Below are 13,167 nucleotides of genomic sequence, written 5' to 3'. Positions count from 1 at the left end.
ACATATGTACGTATGTATATAATAAGTACTTGTCCTGTCATCAAAAATCATGATGAAGACGGATCACTAACTTGAATATGGTTCGAAACTCTTAAGGGGAGTTATTTTACCGATCTCTAACCCCTAGCTGTGGGTCTGCAGAACATGACAGCACTTGCAATCCAAAGGCAGGAGAACAGAGGCAGAAGCAGAATCAGAAACAGAACTTGTCTTAGTTCCACGGCCTGCTTTCTTTCGCCGCTGGACTCACTTTCATTAATACAACATACAGCAGAAGCAGAAAGCAGAATCGAATGCAACGAGAGCAATGCGCTCGAGAACGCTCTGCTCTCTCGGCCTCTCCTCTCCCTTCGTCTACACATGTCCGTGGGCAAACAGATCCAGATACATGCACACAAGCATATAGCCAAACATAGATACTTCAAAACACGGCGCACATACGCCGATAGAAACTGACATATTCACATGTAAGCGTATAAGTGCACAGCCATACCACACAACCCCAAAAAGTTGGAAAACCAAATAAAAATACAAGGCGCATTGTATGTGCGTTTTTCTTGTGGACACTCTGCGCCGATCTGTGAGTACCCTTCTTGCAAGTTAATAAGAAATTACATTAAGATTGTCTCGAAAAGGGCTACAATATATTTATTTTGTGATCCAACTGTTAAGTAATATTTTTTAAATGTTTCTTTTTTTTTAATTTGCCTACCTTATCGGGTAGTTTATTTAGGACCCAATCAAAAATAGCTTAATCCTTTTACCCTCCACCCAACTACAAATAGTTTAGGGCATCCAAAGTGATCAACAGCCTGAATTTTGTAATGCAAATTATTTGATTTCCTACCATTAAAATACATAAATGCAATCTTAATGGCCTTTTCTGCTGTGTCTAAACCAAATCCAGATATTCAAAAAGTCATCCTGCTCGGCGTTGTCAATACATTTGTTGTTGCCTCGACTGCGGTCAAAAAAAGTAGCTCATCTCTCGCTGGAAACCAGTTTTTATGCTTCGCTCCCAACCGGTTTTCATCCTGATAACTTACAGCGAATTTCGTGGCTCGTCTCGCTGCGTGTCTGGCTATGAGGTTCGGATCGGCTCGGTATCGGCCTCAGTCCCAGCATAAATTGCACTTCGCCTGCACGGATCGCGCAAGAATATTCTGCCAGCAATCTGGCCAAGTGACCACCAAGCTAATTTCGGGAGCAGGGGCCTGGGGCCAGTGTCATATGCCCGGCACTAGGTGCAGCGAAATGTAAGGAACGTACAAATAAACGCGCATTTTCCAGAGAAGTAGAAAAACTTCCACCCTCAAAGCGGCACACACAGCGCACAAACACACAGACAGTCAGTCGTACAAACACACAGCGAACTAATACAGACATGTAAGAATGCTGCAGTCGTGCAGTTGGTTGGTATGCGAATAGTTGATACCCAGTAAATGCGGGGGATCATTGCATATGTATACTCAACTCGATCTGGCAAATAACGACAAGAAACTAATTTACCAGGTACAGCGCCGTATGAGATGTATATCAGTTGATCAGCTATTATGTAAATTTAAAAACCTATTTTTGTTGCAGTTATACTTGTATTAAATAATTTGTTAAACTAATTAACGGCTTAGCTTATAGGTAAAATACCCATCTTAACTGCTAACTAGAAGAGCTTGGATGAACCAGCGGACAAACTATAAAACTATTAACTATCTAAATCATATGCGAGGAATAGGGGTGCGGCTACTCCACAACCAATATACCCTGCTTGCCCCTGGGCACTGTCACTGTCATTTGCGTCGCAGCGCTGCCGCTGTCCGCGTCCGCGTCGTTTTGCCTGGCCCAGTGTTTCCGCTTTCTTTCGCCTCGTTGTAATGTTACTTTTAGTTTGATGTCGGAGCCTCGACGAGCCGGTCGTAAGCGAAATCGTAAGCGAGACTTTAGTGCGATTCCGCTCCGTTCCGCCGGGTGTGTGTGCGTGTTTAGTTCAAGCTGACTCGAGCTGAGGCGAAGCAAAAGCAAAATCGGAATCAGAATCCAGCGGAATCGAGAATCAGAATCGAAACCGAAAGTGGTTCTCCGCGTGTGCGAGCTAGTGTGTGTGTGTGTGTGTGTGTATGTACGTGTTGTGTTTGGGCCCGCTTTTCTGCTTTTCTACCCCCGAAAAAGCAAAGCACAGCATAAAACTGTGCGCTCGTAAGCGCGTACGTGTTTCTATGTGCCGCCTGTGTGTGTGTTTGTGTGTGAGGGCTAGTGTATGAGTGTGGCCAGGGGAAAGGAGGAAAAGAAAAGAAAACCAACCCCCACCAGCGACGGCGGAGAACAGGAAAACAACAACAGAAGGCACACAACCAGCGCACCATCACCACCACCATCATTACCATTACCGCCACCACCCACTACAACACTTCGTCATCGTATCGCGTTGTGCAGAAAATAATTACAAAAAAATAAAAAGATATAAAATAAAAAGTAATATTAGCGCCCGATCGAGTTATAGTGCTAAAGCGATTTGAAAGATACTTGCCTAAACAAAAAGGGCCCCTCGAGGCCCCGAATCAAAAACCGAACTAGAATCAAATACCCCGCCGATCATCCCGATCCTGACATGATGAACTTCTCCGCGTTCGGCGGCCCCTTCTCCGGCATCCACCAGTTTGCCGCTAAATTCGACGCCCAGACGCCCGGCGCCTTCGGCACGCCCCCCGCGGCCGCCGCAAATGCAGCAGCCGCAGCGGCAGCGGCCGGCACCGATAACCATGTGCAGCGCTATCAGACCAATGGCAATCACTTTAATCAGAATGTGCCCAACGGTAAGTGCGTCTGACCCACCATTACACTATACACTAAACTACTCTCTACATCTACACTCTGCTACACATACGGACAGACAATCGCCTGCAATGCACATGCAGGCACATGTGTCTGTATAACATAATCACTAAAAATTTATTTTATTTTTATCGATTTATTTTCGCCCGCTGCGGGCAGCGACGCCGGCGTCATAGCGTCAGGGGGTATACTCTCTCACTCGAGCAGCGTCAGTGGCGAAGGCAGAGGCGGCGGCGATGGCAGTGGCAGCGGCAGCGGCAGAGGGGGTCGGCTACTGCCTCGCCTAATGCCCTACACACACAGAGGGTCTTGTTTTGGGGCAAAGGGCACCACTCTTGTTGGAAGGACAAGTTCTGGTTAGCCTTCTTTCAAAAATGAATAAACTCCTAAGCTCCCAAATGGTGTATACTACATTCGCATAAAACTGTTGGTCAATAAAAGATTTAAATTCATGGCACTAAAACTGCAATTATGTGTAGTTCTTACAATAAATTACGTTTAAATCCGTAAATAAATGATTTTAATAAAATGTGAGGTATTGAATCTCTAATTTCGATTAATATCACTTCGTGATTGTCCAATTGGTGCATATTTTAGTATCCGTGAGAGCAGGAAGTCAGTAAAAAGTAAATAATAAAAATTATTCATTATCAACTTGTGAAGTAAGCAAAAATAATGAAACGAATTTAATACAAATTGCTTATAGCTGTATTTTTATACAACAAAATTAAGCTGTTCTCTAGTTTAAAACAAAGAGGTTTATTGATCTTTACATTAAGTTCTTTTGACCTTCTGTTTAGCATGCTTTGCTTCAAAAAATTTTAAGAACCTTCAGAACATATGATGATCTTATTAATTCTAAATAGTTTTTTTTAAGTTTCTGAAGTTTAGCTAAAATTCAGCTAAAAAATGTTCCACTTGAAACTCGAACAATACTTTCCTTGAATTACCAGCGAAAGGTGGCTTCCATCTGGATCTACTTACTGACATTCGCATAAAGACATGTGTGCGTGTTAGCGGGTTTTCCACCCCCATCTACGGCATTCTCGCTTTCTGGCTAGCAAAGACATCTTCTTCAGGCAATTTGTAAACCGCACTACAATTTTTTGGGGGTTGGTTGGCGGGGTGGAGCGACTTAGTACGAGTACGAGTATACCCTGTCATCAAAGCAGAATTTAACGATTTTTTCGTCGTTGTTTTTGTTTTGCGCTCTTTTTTATACGAGTATTCCGCTCTATGTTTTGAGTCATTACCACCCACCCCCAAGCGGGTGTAACAGCGTGTGTGTTTGTGTGCGAGTGTAAGCTATGGCAGTTGTTGTTTTGCGTGGCTTGAAAATGCAATGAACTCAAATAACTTTTGAATTTGCTGCATTTCACTTTGTTTTTTTGTAGGGGTGGGTTTCACCGCTCTCTTCAGCTACTTAAGTACATACATAGAAATACAATTAAATGCATATACGTATGTGTGCTGGGTGAGAGTAAGTGAGTGTGAGTGTGTGTTTGAGTGTGAGTTACAACCCCCAACCCACGAGAGCCTGCCTTTGGCTTTTTAATTGCACTGACTTCCTGCCAACTTGCAACTTTTTTTGTTTAGTGGAAGGGTGTGACCGGTTGGTCGGTTCTACCCCCCGATATATAGAATACATAACCCCTATACTAGCCCCTAACCGCAGGGTCCTTCTTCTTATCAATTCTAATTAGCTGCTTGCATAATTAGATTCCCAGGCAACCCCCATCCCCCCGATTGCGTTTCATAATTATTTTTCCCCTGGCAACTGCACAGATATTTTCCACTTGCATTTATTGGAAAGTGGAGAACCATGGCCCAAACCAAAACCCAAACTCAAACTCCTCTGCATCGGCTAGGTTCATTGATCCCGGCTTTTGAGCTACGCATTATATTTCCAGTTTAGCGTTTTATATTTTTTACCTGCCATAACAGGAAAATGCGTTTGCAAGTGTGTGCCGTGTGTGTGTGTGTGGGGTAATGCTGCTCTTTTATCTCTTTCAATACATACGACTGGATGTAATCTACGGGTCTGGGTATTTGGTATCTGCTGGACTGTGAGCTGCTGATCCCAAATCCAAGGCAGGTAAAATGTGTCCCACGTACTCGAGCCACTGCATTTTCCTGCTGCTCTTGCTTATTAGCTGCATTATTGCTGCCCTGCGACTCTGTGACCTGCTCGAGGTTTATCTTTCGATACCTACCCGATAATTGCCTGGTTTCCTTGTATGTATAAATCATTACTGGGTTAGCAGGAAATGTGCAGCGGTCGATGTACATATGTAGATATGGCCGGACCCTTCGAGTTGCCCTCTGGGTATGGGACTCAAAATGTAAACAGATAAATACCTGACCAAGATTGGGAAAGTTTGCTCAGAGTTCATATGTTGGAAACCCCGAAGCAGCTCATAATTAAAAAGAAGCAATACAAATGAAATGGAAACATATCAACTTGAAGGCAGAATGAGCACCAAGTAAATAAAATTGATTATATTTATAAAGCCATGTATTCTTATATATGGCTTTAAACATCACGTAGAATATAGAAGATATCACAAATAATATCCGGAATAAAATACAAGGCAAAATACAAATTGTTGTACTATTAATATTTTTGATTATGTTTAGGGATAAAATGGTTTTTTTTATGCACCCCAGTTTTGACCACATGACTTAACCAATTTCCCCAGTAATAAACTGAATTTCTAGGTTTCCATCAAGTTTCCGTCCAGTATTATATAAAGTACATTTAACTTATAATTGTATGCCTGGAACCCTTTATTCTCAAACATTATGGGTTTCAGTGGACACCGGGTATTTTGTTGTCGAGGACACAGCTCTTCCCCTTTTATTAACGTCCCCCTAATGTTCAGCAGGCACCCCAGCCATAAACCATTTGCATTTTTTATATGCATCCATATGTATGTACTTATGTACCTATGTGCAGAGTACATAGATGAATGTATGTGCTCCGTGGGTGTAAATGACTGGTTACACCCCCAAATCGTTGCCTGGATGTATGCAACACTAAAAAAGTGAGCATGATAAAGCAATTACGATGGGCACATACACCCCAACCCCTAAAAGCTCTTTCATTTGAATGGGTATAGATAAATAAATATTAGCACTCATTGATTATTTATTTCTTTGTTTTTTCCCCTTGACTTTAAGCCTTAAAGCGCCTGTCGAGCTTTCATTTTTTTTATTTTTCGTCCTGTTGGCGCTGATGACTTAAACTCTGCCGATGGCGCCGTTTGCTTTCTATCCCCCTCGATTTCCTATGATTACTCTCCCCTAAATGTACACTTAAAAAAATTGAATTGTATGTTGTAAAAATTCATTATCATTATTTTCAAGTAGCACAACTTTCATTTGATGAATGTAATATTTAATATATGTATGTACATATTTGGAATGAGGAATATCATAAATATTCGGGTTTTCTCTTTCTGATTATTCAACTACACTTAAATAGCCTACTCAGTATATTGTCTCCTTCTGAGTGTAAGCCTCTCACACCCATCTATTTTCCCACCCCCACTCTTTCTCTCACTCACTCTCTCTCTTGGCTTGGGGTCAAGTTTCGCCCAACTCCGTTAGGGGTTGCAGTTTTTCCCAACCATGCTACGCTCTCTCACTCTCCGGGCCAGACATGCTCCTCTCACCCAAACGCTCTCCCTCTTCCGCGCGGGCGCTCTCACCGCTTTCACTGCCTCCCGCACACATACACACACACCAGGCCGTGCGACACACATAGACATGGACAGGAGCAGATAAACGCCATGTTTTTCAAATCGCTGCCAGGCGCATTCCTTTCCATTTTGTTCCACTTTGCTGCCGATACGATCCGCCCAAAACCCCACTGGGCTCGCTCTCAGTCTCCGCCACTCTCATGCACTCTCTCCACTCTCACCGCTCTGTCACTCTCGCTTGGCTGTATTTCCGACTTCACCGACTTTGACTCGCTACTCCGGCTCCGATTCCGATTCTGAATCCGGCGATATGTTCGTCTCCTCCACGCCGTACGTTGTTTTCCCAGCTTTGCCTGTTTTCCCTGTCGTTGTCGTCATCCCGTTCATGGGAAAGTGAAGTGAAAAGTGAAATGCCACGAATGCCGGTTGCCATTTGCCATCCACGCACGCCTCTCGCTTTTGTTGTTGCCATGGCTCCGCATTTTCGGCCACTTCGGCCGATTTTTCCGGCTGTCTTTGAACCCTTTTAATGATTGCTCTTTAATTTCCATTTAGTCAATGCCATTATGCAGACTACCACTTTACATCTTTTACCATCTTCAATCTTCAAATAAATTTAATCTTTTTTTAAATCATATAATACATTTTGAGCAAATGCAGTGCACATTAAAAAAAATGTATAATTTTCTTAAATCGTATAGTGGGTTCCGTATTTCATGGGTGAGCTATAGAACTCACAAAGATATAGCATACTTTTAATACAAATTCACATTCTTCCTGGTACTTAGAATACATTAAAAGGAAAAACAACCCAGAAAGCAACATTAGTATTTGACCCTAATTCGATTATACATATGCGCTTAATCATTTGCATAGGAATATGTTTTCAATTTAAATTATAGCTGCTCCAGCGATTTTATCAAAGAAACATTTTGTGCATCTCCTCCAACCGAAAACGGCTAATGCGGAAAAATTAAAGCATTTGAAAATATGTTAAGTTGCGGCCCAAGGTCGAATGGTAATTTATACAGCGACTAAGACTGACGCAGACCACACGCACAGAGACACATAAATTACACCACGTCAGCCAGAAGGAAAAGCAGCAGAGGAGGTTTGTTTTTCGTTTCTTGTGCTCGGAATAATGTAAAATGTAAAGTACAGCTTCCTGGATCGTTCCGTCCCAGAAACCGGGCCATGTATTTTCATAAGGAAGCAAGAGCAGTCTGAAAGTTGATGTAACAAAACCAGGCAATTGGCAACAGCCCGAAAATGTTATTTATAAAACCGAGCACCCGGCTAAGAAAACGCCAAGAAGCACGGAAATCACTTGGGGTAGGGGGATCGGGAAATCTGCGGGGGAGTAGAGGGTGTGAATGGCACACACCCACCGAAAAGCCACCGAAAAAGTGGGGTACGCTTTTCCTATGGCATACATTCGGGCGTTTGCGCGGCCGGCATTTTCAGTTTCAGTTTTAATTTCCTTTTTCCTATGTATGCGTTGTCGGGGCCCGAAAACACGTGTGTGCCTCCGTGTGTGTGTGTGTGTATGTGCGTGTGAAAATTTGGCCTTGGCAGACGCCCGAGTGTGTTGGTATTGGTGTTGCCGGGGGGCGGGGAGGCGACGACAGCCAGCCAGCAGACAACAACAGTTCGTAGGCACACGCACGTTCGGCAAGTAGGAACAACGTGGTTAACTATAGTGTGCCGATACATATTTATGGGCTTTGGGGTGGAACTTGTAGGTTTTCCGTTAGTAATAATTATTTACTAAAAATGATTTCTTGTTGCTTAAATATAGGTTGTCTATACTCGACTTGTATAGATGTCTTCTATCTGTACTTAGTATTAAATATTAAATTGAGAAAGAAAGATTGTTGCTTATTACATTTATTTTCTAAATAATAAATGTATTAAATGGTGTAATTTATTTATATTAGCAATTATTATTTATTTACTTAGCATACATAGTTGTTGAGTTTCAACAAAGGCAACGCTGCTTATACTTAATATACGCTAGTATCAGCGTATGAGCGCTAATCTTTAGCGGACGTTAAATCTAATTTCTCTCAACTTATTTGTATGAGCCTTTGAGACTCGCACACAACCCAAGTCCGCCCCAATAATTGTATATGCTGAAAATGTGGCTGCCTACACACAAGCACAGCGTTACTGGCCCCAGATACATGCGTAAATATACAAATCTATATAGACGTGTATATGCACTAGGTACATGTGTCGTGACAGAGCGTCGTTACTTTGTCGGCCGTATGTTGTTCTTGTGCCGGCACCCGATCCTTTATTCGGCTCGCCAGCTGAGCCATGGGACTCGATTCGGAGCCGGCCGGAACCAGAAGCCAGGAGCCGGAGCCGGAGCCGCCAAATCGGGAAACTCCGGCCAGGCCCAGTCGCTTGTAGTTAGTCGGCCAGAGTGCGTTGTGCGAGAGCGGCGGCCGAATTGAGTTGGAAGTGGAATTGATTCGCTGTGAAAAACCTCTAATCCTAAGTCTTATCAACGATATACTCGTACATACCTTCACACAAAGGCTGTGCTCACGATGTGTAAATGTTACTAACTATTACAGTGCTACAATTTATTTTTAACCCCTGCCCCACTTGAAGTCCCTAATAATTTGTAACAATTCCTCTCTTTCAGTTTCGGCTGCCAACAACATGCAATATGGCCAGAATATCTCCATACCGTACTCACAGCCGCAGGGTGATCTGAACTTTCTCAATGCAGCCGCTGCGGCCGATCATAAGGGTAAAATCCATCCAAAAATCGAACGTGACCGGGAAGAAGGTGAGTCGCCGACCCGCAAGTAGGGGGCATCAGTGGGCGATTAGTGGGTGGCTCCCCGGTTCCGTCACCGGACGGGCAGAAAAGTGGGCCTGGGCTCGGGGAAGCTGAGCTGTATGTACAGTGCTTTCGGGTTGGTATATGTGTATTTCAAGGACGCAGTCATCACTCGTCGTGCGTCTCCCTTCGGCTTCGTTATTTATAAATGTTTTTGGGCCTGTCTGCTGTCCCCCATGCTGATGTGGGTGGTAGGGGAGTCAGGGGGGAGGAGTGTTGTTGCTATAATGGCAGGATAGCATACTTTTTCATCCAGTTTTACGGCGAGCCACCTTAAACAAGTGGATGATGTTGCTTTCCTCATCCTGATTATGCCCGCCGCAAAGGCGAAAAGTGTGCACCACTCGAACGAAAAGCTAGGAAATTGGGGTGTGGGCGATTTGTCCTTGAGAGTAAATGGTTACTATCCTGGGATTTTTGAGAAGAGACAGCCCTTTCCGGTCACAAACGTTTCGACATTTTTCGTACAAATTGTAGGATGGTTGCTACGGTAATTGGTAATTACATTGTATATTTAAAATTATTTCCTTACATTTAAATTAGTTTTCTTACTCTTTGATCCAAGAAATGCTAAGAATCTTATTTCAATTTAACTTGTATTAATTTGTGAAGATTATACATACGTTTTCATTTAATTAAAATTAAACGTAAAACCTACGCTAACTTCAAAACACTAAAATATTCTCTATGCTGAATAATACGTGAATTCTTCGTCTAGGAACCTTGGATGTCTAAAGCTTACTAGGAGAAATCTTCTAACATCTGTCCATTGCTTCTAAATTTTATCACTCATACGCAGTGTTTGTCCATGATAACATTTTTTATTATCATTTAGGTGGCGTAGATTGCAGCCCACAAGCTGACACGCCCCCAATGATGGGGAATTTATCGCTGACTTCCTCTTTCAGGGCTGAAATGAATTATGCAAGGGGGATGGGCTTATAATAATATTGATTAAAATCATTAGATTAGGTACTGAAAAGTATGCACTTTTTATTTAGGGTCAGGCAAATTAGTTTACTGGTACTGTTAGGTGGCATATTAGGTGGAAATGAAAATTACATAGAAATTTATATTCGAAACTATAATTTATGCATTCTCTTTTTGCTTCCCCAGTCCTCAACCAGCAGATCCTGCAGAATGTCAACCAATCCTGGCAGACGTTGGCCAATACGGCCAATACGGTGGACTACTCGTCGCACCTGCTCTCCGCCACACTGCCCATCTCCATACAGCACTTCCTCAAGTACTCGGAGACGATCAAGAAGGAGTCCACCGGCGATGTCCTGAAGAACGGCACCAATTTGGCCAGCCTGGCGCTGGGGGGCGTGGCCCTAACGCCCAGCAACAACGGAGCGAATGGCGGCCACCACAACGGACTGGTGGGCATGGACCATGGCGGTCACATGACCAACATGACGGACGCCAATGGAGCGGCGCTGACGAACGGAGCAAGCAACGGGGTGAACGGCAACGCCAACGGCACTGTCACCAATGGTGGCGCCGGCGCTGTCTCGAGCTCCGGATCCGTGGGCACAACAAACGCCAGCGGGGGAACGGGCACGGCCAGCGGCAAGAAGACCAAAAAGAAGAAACCACCAAAGGAGAAGAAGCCGCGCCCCAAGCCAGGAGAAATCCGCGAGACAAAGGCGCTGGATGGCTCGACGCTCTACTGCTGCCCGGAGTGCCAAATGGCCTATCCGGACCGCAGCCTCATCGAGCAGCACGTCATCTCGCACGCCGTGGAGCGTCGCTTCGTCTGCGACATCTGCAATGCGGCGCTGAAGCGCAAGGACCACCTGACCAGGCACAAACTATCCCACATACCGGACAGGCCGCATGTGTGCAATGTGAGTGGCTCAGAGAGCCGACAAATTCCCAAATACTAGCCATCAATACACAGTTATAATCATGACTTAATTATTGTTTTGCCATTTAATATATATCATACTATCATATATCATAAAGTCTAACATAGTCTTTATATATCATAAATTTTAACAATATATAAAATATATCATTATGTAAGCTAGGGTACAATGATTAAACCTGTATATCCATTCAACTCGTCTTCTTCTCCACAGATCTGCATGAAGTCCTTTAAGCGCAAGGAGCAGCTCACTCTGCACATTGTCATCCATTCCGGCGAAAAGAAGCATGTTTGCATTGAGTGTGGAAAAGGTGAGTGGTCTGAAAAGTGATTCTGATTACCCCGTTACTAATCGCTGCCACCTGCAGGTTTCTATCGCAAGGATCACTTGCGCAAGCATACGCGATCGCACATCGCCCGGCGTGTCAAGTCGGAGGTGTCGGCGCAGAACGTAAACGGATCCGCCGGCGGAGGTGGCGGCGGTGGAGGCGGCAACAGTGCGCAGAGCAACGCGCTGCACGGCTCCTGAGGATCGTACAAGGACTTCTGGTAAACTCCCAGCCGAATTTCAAGCAATAAGGGGCGGCCAGCCTGCTGGCGGCGGTGGACAGTAAGTATCCGTATACGGATTCGACTGACTGCGGCCGGGAGCAGGCGAGCTGCCTTTGAAATTCGCTGGGGGCTTACCGGGGGTCCTGCTGAGCGTCACCCAACTCCAATTACAATAACCCTCAATAAACACGAGTTATACTTACTGGATGCAAGTATTAGTACGATTTTGTTCACGACACTTTCAGTTCTTTAGCTTTAGTTCTTTCAGTTGAGATTTTCGCACAAACAGTCGAGCAAAGTATAGCAATCGAAATGTACAAATCAGCAGAATGACAGATTTAAATTCGAGTTTAGTATGCGCATATGTTAAGGGAAGATAACGCTGCTTAAACATCGCTTTCGTTTCTTTTTGGGGATCTGTGATCTGTAGTCGCTGCATAAACTAAAAACAAACGAGACGATCGTAGGCGGTCGAAAGCTGTTCTAAGAATAAGTTAATATGTCTGCAACCGATTTAATTATATATGTGCAATTTATAATCCTTTTGATTTGCCTTTTTGTTGCCCTCGTGGCGCTTTTGTTCACTACATTTAATGCTAAATGTCTTTCCCCCGAGAGCACGGGGGAAATTCTTATTGAATTATGCACACTTTTTAAGGAAGTAAGAAGCTCTACAAGCGAAATTTGTACTTCTAGTCTTGTATTTTATTTTACCGATAGGCATAGAGGGAAACCCGAAACGATGTCATGTAATCTTAAGCTTTTAAACTTGAATGTTCAAAGGAAAACCTTCGACGCGAGTCACACCAAACACTAAACAGAGAGCCGCAATACGAACTTGCATCTTGGCATGCCCAACTTCCAGCCATCGTCATTGCCTGCAACTGCAATAACCAACAGTAAACCTATATCCAGCTTACCAATCAATACCAATACCGATACTGATACAAGTACAGATACAAATACAGATACAAATACAGATACAGATACAGATACAGCTACTGATACTGATACCGATAACTGATAACCACAAATAGAGTTAAGAGCCACATATACAGATACTGCAGCAATAGCCATAGCCATAGCATTGCAGATAGCACGGGTCAACAATCCAACAGAATCGCTAACCTTACACGAGCAATCGCGAATGCGATTGCACCAATAACCGGAAACACAATTGTATAAAAGGATATTTTTATATATAAATACAAAAGAGAGAGCATATGAAAACCGAATAGGAATAACGGCATAAAACAATAACCGAAATAAAGTGCAAACACTTCCAGCAAGTGACAACGTAATTTACTGTTCAAATACAAAGCATTTTGAGATTAACGATTAACGATATAGTAAACGATTTA

General features: G+C 43.6%; 1 protein-coding gene across 7 annotated transcripts; it reads left to right on the top strand.

The window, feature by feature from the left end:
- The first annotated feature begins 565 nt into the window (after window positions 1-565).
- LOC6554039 (zinc finger protein 444) lies at window positions 566-12,926 on the top strand. Of its 7 annotated transcripts, none has more exons than XM_026977220.1 (6): window positions 566-580; window positions 1,629-2,810; window positions 9,184-9,330; window positions 10,501-11,234; window positions 11,469-11,565; window positions 11,623-12,926. In XM_026977220.1, exons 2-6 carry the CDS (start codon window positions 2,606-2,608, stop codon window positions 11,781-11,783), a joined length of 1,344 nt encoding a protein of 447 aa, XP_026833021.1. In that variant the 5' UTR covers window positions 566-580; window positions 1,629-2,605; the 3' UTR covers window positions 11,784-12,926. The 7 variants fall into 7 exon arrangements, with proteins under 7 accessions (XP_026833021.1, XP_001980512.3, XP_026833010.1 ...); XM_001980476.3 differs by lacking the exon at window positions 566-580 and adding an exon at window positions 1,070-1,512 and having other exon boundaries at window positions 1,636-2,810; XM_026977209.1 differs by lacking the exon at window positions 566-580 and adding an exon at window positions 1,070-1,512.
- The last annotated feature ends 241 nt before the right edge of the window (window positions 12,927-13,167 follow it).

Source organism: Drosophila erecta, unplaced genomic scaffold, assembly GCF_003286155.1.
Source record: "Drosophila erecta strain 14021-0224.00,06,07 unplaced genomic scaffold, DereRS2 tig00000000-arrow-pilon, whole genome shotgun sequence".
Taxonomy (NCBI): Eukaryota; Metazoa; Arthropoda; class Insecta; order Diptera; family Drosophilidae; genus Drosophila; species Drosophila erecta.
Note: the sequence above shows the minus strand (reverse complement) of the source record. Positions and strands in the feature narration are given on the sequence as shown.